At 36.6% G+C, this 11,298-nt stretch overlaps 1 protein-coding gene across 2 annotated transcripts in view; it reads right to left on the bottom strand.

Annotated features, from left to right (window-relative positions):
- Positions 1–4,381: 4,381 nt before the first annotated feature.
- LOC105046758 (actin-depolymerizing factor) overlaps positions 4,382–11,298 on the bottom strand; it is a 9,707-nt gene continuing 2,790 nt past the window's right edge. Inside the window, exons 2-4 of one of the 2 annotated variants that reach the window (XM_010925469.3) lie at positions 6,616–6,704; positions 6,279–6,544; positions 4,382–4,762 (exon numbers count right to left, since the gene is read on the bottom strand). In XM_010925469.3, the coding sequence (XP_010923771.1) occupies positions 4,612–4,762; positions 6,279–6,526 (399 nt within the window). In that variant the 5' untranslated portion in view covers positions 6,527–6,544; positions 6,616–6,704 and the 3' untranslated portion in view covers positions 4,382–4,611. The remainder of the gene's footprint in view (positions 4,763–6,278; positions 6,545–6,615; positions 6,705–11,298) is intronic. The other variant, XM_010925468.3, reaches the window with a different exon arrangement.

Raw genomic sequence — 11,298 nt, 5'->3', positions numbered from 1 at the left:
TTTGATTGACTTCTAGTGCATACATTTTATATTTTATCTAGAGGTTGAGCCTATAGGCTACTAGTCGAAATTTGTGTTTATTAGATCTAGCTTTACCAGCTGATAGGCGACGTTCTGACCTTCATCATGGGAGGAATCTCTCCCACTCTTCCATATCGAGATTGTTAGTCGTGGGTGTCAGATGTAAGCTTCACCTATACGGATTGGCTATGTGGATGGTATCTGGGTTCCTAGCTGGTGTGATCTTATCACGTCATTTGGAATGCACCTCTATAAAGGATTGGTCTCAGTCGGTGAGTCTCTCTTCCAACAGTATCAGAACTGACCTAATCCATAGCCATATGGATTAGGGGATTCTATAATATGGGTTTATTAGGATTGATCATGGATCGATTGTGATGTTTATATATGGATTTGTATGAATTTAGATCCTTAGCCTAGTGATGACACCAAGACTTAAATAGGACAATATGTGAGGATCTGTGTGGATGTATATTTAATCCCACATTGAGCATTTGCTGCAAAGATCTTGGGTATAACATACAGAACCAAGAAATCCAAATAATACTTTCAGCTATCCTTTTTGTATGAGACCCTAGTTGTTATAATTTAACTGATATATTAGGTTAATTTACAGTATTTTCATTACTTCCAGCTAGTCTTTTCATGTAAGGTCTTAATTGTTACAATTTAATTGTTGTATTAGGTTAATTTACAGTATTTTTATTGATCATAACTAGCTAAGACCTATCTACTATACTATTAGTAATAAAAGAAAAAAAAGATGGGGCAAGTTACCCTCATTAGAAATATTCCTATGTTTAATTAAGGTACATTATTCGGTTCAAATAATCTTTGGAAGGATGGATGAATAGGAGAGATTGTTCCATCCATCTTGGTCCACTAATTTACATCCTTCCAATGAAAAGATAGATGGAGAATGTAATGGATGGATTTATAGATTGATAAATTATCTCTCATTAATTTTTGATAAAAAATATTCAATCAAAAAAATAATTTTTGATAAAAAATAAGAGATTCTTACTCCATCTATTTTTCTATTAAAAAGTACTGTAATAAAAATGTTAGATAAATATCATCTATCATTTTTCTTGTTCCTTCTATATCAAATAGAAGCTAATTATTTTGGCGCTGATGGTTAAGACACGCATGCCTTGAATATGTACGTTGAGCAAAGAGCGAGCCACAGAGTTGCATGTTGAAATCAGAACACGACTGAAACCAACCGCAGACCAGCATGCACTAGAATCCATAAAGAGACCACTAAAAGATCTGTAAGGCCCACACGATCTTGCATATAATCGGATTGAAATAAACAGTTCACCATAGGTGTCCGCTCTCATTTTACCAGCACCAAGCCATAAAACAACACCTGTGAAAGAAGAATTCAAGCATGATGGAGTAACCAAAGATGTTATTCACAACTGGTACATGGCAACGACATGTCGGGAGCATGGCTATAACTTTAAAATTTAGTTTTTGTGGATGACAAATGCCCTCCTACCTTTAGTTGCTCCACTCCCATTTTCTTCATTGAAAAGGAGAATGTTTAAAAAAGATTAATAAAAGGTTTTACCAAGATGAATGCATTTAGCAAAGATACATCTGTATAATAATGATGAACACACAATGGGTTAAAGAGCTGGCGGCAATTTGCTTTAAATAATGATGAACAATCATATGTCCATAGCTCCATGAATTTTCATCAAATAGAAAATCCAGCTAAGATGTGGTCATTACAAATTAACCGTTATGATGACATCATTAGGGTGAACTAGTTAACCCTCATGTCAACAAATATTCTTCCCAAGAAATGTTCTTATCACGAAACAACCTTAATCAACCCTTACATCAACACCGCAAGTTTTGTAAAATACTTGATTTGAGATCATAATTATCACAATTCAGGACCTCACCTAAAAAATTAGTCAGAAAATATTATTTAAATTTTTTGATCTTATATAAATATCTAAGATCTACATATTGTATAATAGATATCGGACTAAATATATTATATCCGGATTGATCCTCATGACCTGACTAGTTTCTTCTAACAACAAGTATAGGCAGCCAAAAAATTTAAATTGTTGCAGTTGGCAAATCTTGCAGGCAAGATAAAAAATAAAAAAAAAAAAGAGGAAAAAGAAAAACTAACCAATAAGAAGCATTCCGACAAAGCTTGATCATTTGTTGAAAAAGAAGCCTCAACCGTTCTCTTTCGAACAAATGCACTATTCTGCTCATGTCACAGGAAGTGTTAATGGTTCAGCATATACTTCTAGACATATACCATATTGGCGCCGCCTTGATGCGAGGAAGCTCAGTTCGAACAAGAACCATCCCGACCACCCCTAAACTGAAGCTGGATTGATTGGTTTGGTGGCAGATCAAAGTCGACTCTCCCAGAACCAATCTCAAACCAGTTGCCTATTGGGAAGCGGCTTCTCTCTTTCCATAATTTGAAGGTGGAAGGAAGAGGATCGAGCTGCTATCTGGGTTCTTACACTGGACCGACCAACCTACAGCCATTTTTGCACTAGTGATGATCACATGCTACCAAAATTCGAATCGGAATTGGTGCGGTTTGGGTGTGCCCAAATTCCACCCCACTAAAAATTTGAAATTAGAATAGATTTCAAATTAATTATCTATTGTTAATTTAGAAAAAGAACATATTTTTTTATTGAAACAATGTTGTTAGATCACCAAACAAACGAGAAATGCACTCAAAAGAAATAAAGCACGGATACTGTAACATGCTATAAAAAGTTTGAAAATCTTTAAATTGATGAAATATGCATTACTAAACTAATGCCTGGGTAAATAACTATTGATGATGTTGATGATCATTTGAATAATTTTGTGTCAGGTACTAATATTGTTAAATAGTATGAAGTGTATATTTTTTTTTTTCATTTGGCACATGTTGCTGCGGATTTCTGGCTCGGAGGTCAGAGTGGCTAAAGAGAACAATGGTAGCAGGATGATGATGATCGGACTTGCAAAAGAAGTCTTTGACTCGAGTTGACTTCGATGAAACCCTCCGACATTTAAATTAAAAATTCGAAACAGATGAGAAGGAGTGAGCAAGAGAGAGATTATACACTTAGGAGTCCCATGTTTGCCTCTACGTATAAATAGAGGTGAGTGCCATACGGGGGAAGAGGCGTAAGAGGCCGTACCAGCTGTTTCAAATGTTATCTCGAGATTTTCGGTCCGACTTTTCAAGATTTAGTTGTTGTCATTGCTTTATCTGCTTCATTGCTAGCTATTCTCAAAGGTCAAATGATTTGAAAAGCTGGGGAGAGCTCCGAGTCAATCCTTCCAAATATATCAATCAATGCTGATTGAAGTATCTCAGATTGGCGGAAAGAAAAATTGGCAGAAGCAAGGATCGGTTGAAGCAAGGGTCGGCGACTGTCTCCTGGGTCGGATGCGATCGAGGCTTATTCATGCCTTCGGCACGGGCGTAGATTAGACTTTCTACCTGTGTCACACGTATATTTTTTAAATGTATTTTTACAAGTCATGTGCTCTTATATGGCGCTTATGCATTGTAACAACTCAGCGCGCATAACAACCGAAAAGAAAAAGAAAAAAATGACAAATCACACAAAAAAATCCTTAACTAGGACATTTAACTGGATAATCCTGTCTTATTTCTGCAGCATTTAAAAAAAAAAAAAAAAGAAAGAAAAGAAACGACGCATAACCTGAACCCAGCACCAAGCTCCGTTTCTTGGTTCCTTCATGCCTCCGGCTTAGGCGTAGATGAGATTTTCTACATGTATCATGTTCCTTTTTAATTTCTTCTTAATAACAAAATCCAGAGTGCTAGGCTCAGCCATCAGGGCCAATTACTGTGCCAAGCACCAAACAAGGCTTACATCAACGTCACTCCTCTTACCAATTTCCTTTTAAGCACACTCCTCCAAAAGAGCTCCAAAGGCTTCCGAGGTACCTGCCTCTCCAAATAAGTTGCTATTTATGATCCTTACACCCATCATGCAAGCCAATCTACCCCACAGTTTGCTTTGCTTCCCTCTAAATGAAAGAAAAATAGAGAATCCAAAATTGGTTCAGCAACCGCCCAACTTCCACAAGGATAGATTCCATTGCAGCAGATCTCACGCAAATACCTATAAATAGAGTGCCCAATTACTCAACACTTTCACAAGTTAGATCATTGATCCTTGTCGAGTTTCCAAGTCAAGCTTCATGAAGGGCAATTAAATGCATGGTCTTGGGGCACCATTGTTTTATTGGGTAGTGAAGGTGAACAGGCGGCTTCTTGGCAAGGTCTTTCAAGATGAGAGAGATAAATCTGAGATAATACAGAAGATGCAGAGTCACCAGATCATACACAACAGATATTAATCATGCAAATAGTCTTAGTAGTATAAGTTTACAAGCTCTGCCCATAATTTATAGATATTGATTTTCCAACAACATTATTATATTCAACCAGCATAATCCAGTTACATATAGTTCATAGAAACCTGATGATCCCTTCACCACTGTATTTTCCAGGGGGCATGACCGAATATATCCATCACTGATTTTAATTTGCATATCCGTATGAACTCTGATTTAATGTGCCCGGTCTCTGAGAACCTCAAGGTCGAGTTCTGTGGGGTCGGTTGCCTGAATCTCATAGTGAATTCCATCCAGCTCTCGCCTGAATCGATCCTTGGAGGTTGCATACAGCATCTTAGCTCGGATACGAGAAACAGATGGGGACCTGATGCAGAAAGATATTAACAACATATGCACTTATAGGTAAAAATAAAATGAGTTCAAAGAAAAGCAAGAAAAGTGCAACATTAGTACAAATACCAATATCAGCATATATTTATAAAATCAGAAGCTAACAGGAAAAGAAAACAGAAAGTGGCCCAAAAAAGATTCAAAAAGTCATAGGTATTAAAGTTAGGAAACAGTAGTGTTTTCTATGCATACCGCACGAACGAAAATGCCTCAAATATACACCAAGTAACAAAGCTGCAGTGGGAAAACGAGGGATAATCTTTACCAATGAAAGTGGCATGAGGTGTTGTGTTTACACTCATTATACATCTTCCAACCATCCATCCAAACGACTTAACATGTGTTTAAAGCATGATGCTTGGAGCATAAACTGTGGATAATAATGCATTTTGTTTGGCAAGCTTAGCTCATTATTCTGGATGATCATCCTTTAGTACTTAACAAGTTAGAAAAAGAAACCTAGAATGAGAAGAAAAAGGCAAATAATTATTACCAACAAATAAGATATTTTCAGTAGAAGGTGACAGAGGGCTGAGTTATTTGAATTCACAATCTGCTCACATGAGTGGCCTCTGCATATACAATCGTCTTCATTGTTTTCAATGCACATCTTCAGTAGTAATATAGTTTCTAAGAATCATAAGTGAAAGATATGAAAACTTTACATTTGGAGCTGTCATGTTCAATAGATTTCCCATCAGATTTATCCAACCTGCGTCAGATAGCATTCTGCTCTGACACTGATTCTTTGAAAGTAAGTAATCTAAACTTAGAACAGCATGTTCAAATACCTCTCCTCATTCACTAAAAACACTAAGATATCCTGCTTTACCACAACTCAGTAATGATTCCAACAATGCATGTCATTTTGTGCATGCACATGTACATTCGTGCATACATGTGTACATGTGTATGTCTATGTACATGAATTAAATACATGCTTACATATGCATATATGGATAATGTCATGAATGTTTATGTATGCATGTATCTATGCTTGTAGTACATTTGTGCTCGCAATCAACTTCTAAGGTTGCATCCAAATAACACAAACTAAGTGCAGTCATTCAAAGCTTCCAACACAAACAAACATTACTCTAATCATAATACACATTATCTTGTTGAAGCAACTCAGTCAATTTATACATGAAAATCCAATTCATACTGAAACAGTTGCGATCTCTTGCTGCCTGCCCATCATTATATGTGCTCCCACAAACCCATCAACCTTCCTTTCAGAACCTCCCCAAAACCACTTCATTGCTTTAAAGATTGCAACCACACAATGACAGACGCAAGTCAAATAACCATCCACATATCATGAATACAAGGCAGATGATTGCCCAACCTGCAGACATCACATAAATAAAACAACTTCTACCTCTGTGTTATTTTACTGGATTGAAATTTTATATGCATTATGCCTCAGCTAACAATAGTAGAACCATTAACAGCACAATTAAATGGAGAACTAGCACAAAGAGTGTTACCAGGCAATAAAGAAAATCTTGCTTTTCTGACAGTTCTCATCAGTAACAAAGTCAAAATCATAGATGGCATATCGGCAATCATTTTCCGGTAGAGAAGCCATGAAATCATCATAGCTCTCAGCTGCACCTCCAGTCTTATCTACAACAACCTCCTTTCGCTTTTCATCGATTTTGAAAATCACGTATCGGTGTGTCTTCTTCCTCTGAAGCTCTAAGAATGTGTCCTTGCAATGGTCAGCAACACCCATCCCAGAGGATGCACTGGACTGAAAGAAGGGGAGTGGATTGTCAGAGGTGTATAAGACCACTAAAGGACTACTTAAGAATATAAGAGTACCAGTTAGAGTAAATTTCAACTTCCAACAGCACAATCAACTTTTGAAGATAAAAGGCTTGTCTACCGCATATCCATCACTCGTACAGTTTCTGAGGGTTTAAAGTACAAAGAATGAGAGTGAGATTGAAAATATAGTTATGGATATATATCCAATAACTGACCACAAAGTCCAGTCTCAATTCATTATTTGATAGAACCCAAGCTTATAAAATGATGATGGGTAAAACATGAAGGGGGATAACATCAGATTCACAAAGTAGATGATATCAAGGTCCAGCAAGTAGATGTTGGAATAATAGATTAGTTCCATTACCAAATCAAATGTGTTCTGTAATTCATTGATCTACTTACACCAAGATATAAGGCTCTCAGGAAAAAAAAGAAAAAAGAAAAGAAAAAATAATCCTGACTAAATTAGGACCCCCGACCCCTTATTCAAAACAAATTTAAAGCCTCCTAACCTGGAGTACTCCAATCCAACTTGCTTAGGTGATGATGATATCACATTCTTTATGGTTACATGGAGATCTACAGGATAAAAATCAAGAAATAAGAGGTATTATTTCATTTATAAATCCCTTACATCCACCCTATGGGATTAAATTTAAACCCTTTTTAAAACTTCTGAGGGACTGAAGACTGCCACATGTTTGAAAATTGATAGGACTAGGAGACCTCATCGACAAGATACATATAAAAAAGCCATTCAAACTAAAATAAAAATAGTAATATGCCTATTGCATGGTTTTGCCAGGAGCGTGTAAATAGTTACCATCAATTATATTTTTATACACATTTAAACATAAAACAATAGAGACATAAGGTCCAAATTTAGAAATTTGGTCCAGTTTAAGAACTAGACAGCAAAACATGGATAAGGAACTGAGTGGTCCAGAGCAGATACTGGAAGAGTTACAAACCCAAGATGAATCCAAATTGGATGGTTGATCCAGCTTCTTGAGTTCGATATGGCATGCTTCATATCAACGACCCAAGAATAGCCCATTTGGGATTGGCTCATGAGGGACCTCAAAAGTTGTAAATGCTAAGCTTCATATCCATTAGATGTAAGGTGGATAACCTACCATAGAATGATTCACCTAGGTTTCAAAGAGTTACGAATATGATTCTTGCTGAGCTAATTATAGTTAGCTATGGGACTTAAGAAGAAACAAGTTCAAGACTTCAAGGTTGACTCATTTTAAGTCAGTTCACACATTACCACTTCTATTGTTAGCCATAACGATGAATGTTAAGCTCCAAGGATGAACTGATTCTAAAGGGACACCAACACTAGGCCACTTGCACAGTTATTTGACATAAGCCAAAGTTAACCCATTTTGGGTTGGTTCACCAAAATACTTCCTTAACTCCAAGTTAGCTCTAGGACTTGGGGAGCTACAAATCAAAACCCTATTCTAGGCTAAATGATGTAGGAGCTACAGCATTATAGAAACAATGTCTAAGGTTGAACAATTTTTGGTTGGTTCACTTGGACTTTGAAGGGCACAGAGCTTAGAAGCACAGAGCTTGAACCAGCGTGGAGCAACAGAGCAAGATATAGATTCAGTAGAGGAAGAGATAATTATGATACTCAAAATAGGGCACATTGAGTGGGAGCAAAAAAGTAACATTGACACCATAATTTGGATCCCTGCTTCTAAGTCATGGACTCTATATTAGTTACCAAATTGATTAAAAGTAAAATGTCAATAGGTTTATTTGAATTAGGCATGTCCAAATTTTCCAATAGCCCCACCCGAGGTTGCCCTTGGAATTATTACACCAAGGTTGGCCCATTTTGGGTGACTCGAATAGTTATGGAGCCTAAGCGAGGTACCTATTCAATTTCATATTAGTTATGGGATTTAGAATTAGAAGTCAGAAAGATAACCACAACCATTTATTTAGGACTAGCTACATGACTTTGTTATTTAAGATGGATGTGTGGCAGAGCAATGGATAAGTGGATGGGACACATGAATATTAAAAGGCATAAGAGATTTAGAATCAATTGAGATGTTATGTCTGTTTGTGACAAAGATCTAAGAAAGTTTCAATAAAGATGGTGCTTAAACCTATTGCATAAGTTGAGAAAAGGAGATTTAGAATCAATTGAGATGGCATGTCAATTTGTGACAAAGATCTAAGAAAGCTTCAACAAAGATGGTGCTTAAATCTGTGTAACTAACATAGATGAAAGCATGCCAAAGCTAACACTGATGCAAGTTATGCCAAACAATTCAGAACACATTGCAATAATACCAAAAGGTAGTCATTAATAGGAATCAGTGGCAACTAACGTTTGATGAAACCAACACTATTATTCTGTCCAAAAATTCTTGTTGTTTGAAACTTTCAATCATGGATGGATGAGTTATAACGTAGGAACCGTAGTACAAATACCCACTTATTAACCATATGTTTTTTAGCACAACTATACAAGTATTGCAATAAATTAGATACAATGGAGATTAAAAAAAGGGCATCACAGTGCATGAGGCTCCCACCACTATGGGGTTTGGAGAGGGTCAAATATAAGCAGTCTTACGCTTGCATGCATAGAGACTATTTCTGTGTTTCAAATCCATGAGGTCACAATGGAGCAGCTTTACCATTGCACCAAGACCCACCCTCATCATACCATGAAGATAATGTTCACTTAATAGTAGAGAAAAAGACCACTTATTTCATTGAAAATAGCTAAATATGGATCCATTCCGAGAATTCATCTTACACGAGCCTTATTTAGCTCTAATTGTGCTAATAACAGCCATAGCTCATGAAGTCAGCATTGTATTCCATGTTTCTTCCTTGGTAAGCACAAGAAAGGTTCAAGTTCACGATATAAGCCTAAAATGCAGTGTGTTTGTTTTGACAGCCAACCAAAATAGGCTTGGAATTCTCCTAATTTCTTAAAATGGATCATGTAGGGGTGCTATCGTAAAATGGCCCAAGCAGATGAATTTGATCAGATGAACATTTTGCCCAACTAAAGGAGACTAAAACAGCCCAGATTGATCCATCCTCCATGTTCAAAAAAGTACGCCAAATAGGATTCTTACAGATTCGTGTTGGTCCAAGTGGCTTGAAGTTGGTTGTAGAGTGCCTTATACTAGCATTAAGTGGGCTTTATGTAATCTAAGCTTGTGATATATGTCCTATCAGCTTCCATTTCAAATATGGATTGCTAAATAAATGTAGAATGTTGAAATTCTACTTTGTTCCAGATAATTCATTAGTTCCATAGTGAAAAATGGAACAAAACACTCATGAGTTATCACCAAGCCATCATGCTCCTTATTTTGGTGAAGTCTTAGTTTACCTGCTAGATCAGCCAAATAAGATCTTGAATCAAACAATGGGCCAATAAGCACCATGTTTAGACACCAAGGTCCCTAAGGAAATAAATATTGAGAAAAAAGGCTCCTTGTTTGGCGATGCTTATGCAAAGAAAGCCAAAACTGCTTTGCGCAAATCAGTGTGCTCACATGGAAAGTGATAAATCAAACATAAGTAGTGAACCAACTTGTTTTCCAAATAACATGAATGCATTTGATCCATGGAAAAGAACAGGAGAATTTATTGACGCAGCGAACATTGAATTAATGGACAGCTATAAAAATCTTTTCACTAAATAACATGAGAAAGTTTTCTTCAACAAGGTGGGTCAGAGAATCTTTTTAATGAATAGTTGGGCTAGCTAAATCCAAAAGCCACGTAGGGGTTCTCTTTTATGAACATTCTACATGGTAACGAAAAACGGAACATGCCATAAGGATGAATGGGACTAAAGCATTGCTGATGGCAAGAAAGAGAGAGATACTTGTATATTTGCAAGAAATCAATGGGTTACTAGTAGAAGGAAGCTGATGATTTCAACCTCCAAAGGAACCTATGTATTCCTTTGGAAAAGCCATGATAGGTGTCACGCAGTTAAAATCATATGGTTTACCTTTTCTTCCTAAGCTTGTGGTGTTAATGTAAATACTCATGTGATAGAGATGGGAACTGTTAGAGGGCCACAAAACAAAAATGTGCACCCAAAAAATAGAGAAAACTATGAACCATGAAACTTTTAAGGAAGCCAAAGGGAAAACAAACTCAGATAAAGCACTTGGCTTTGGAAGCTCTAGCTTGCACCAGCTAACAAGTGCTCGTTTAATGACATGAGTCCAGTTATCCCCTAAAAAAGGCAGCCAATTTATTGTCCTTTAAAAATATCAAAGATTTATATTCAATATGGGGACAGAGTCGTTCTAAGTAACAGACTATGGCTCAATAAATGGATGGCTTGTTCATTTAGAACCTATAAGAAAGCAAAGAAATTGGAAGATTCACCCAGACTGAGTAAATAAGGTAGCTTTGCTGTAAATGAGTAAATAATTAACTAAGATGAGGATAACCATGCATTGCAACACCCATGTTTTAAAATGTGGTGCATAAGGCCTCATATGTTGATGAGACACTTCGACTGCACAACATTGTCTATATGCAATAACTATACAGAGTCAAACCTCATATGGACTGAAAAGGCGATTCACTTTGTACTACAGGGCTATAAATGTGGCTCAATTAGCATTTTATGGCTTCCTATGTGACCTGCTTAGCATTATGGGGCTGAATATGTGATTCACTCTTATGTACACCATTATGGATGGATCATGTTCAAATTGATGGTTT

This window comes from Elaeis guineensis, chromosome 6, assembly GCF_000442705.2.
Source record: "Elaeis guineensis isolate ETL-2024a chromosome 6, EG11, whole genome shotgun sequence".
Lineage (NCBI taxonomy): Eukaryota > Viridiplantae > Streptophyta > Magnoliopsida > Arecales > Arecaceae > Elaeis > Elaeis guineensis.
The sequence above is the reverse complement of the archived record's forward strand: the minus strand, read 5'-3'. Positions and strand labels throughout refer to the sequence as shown.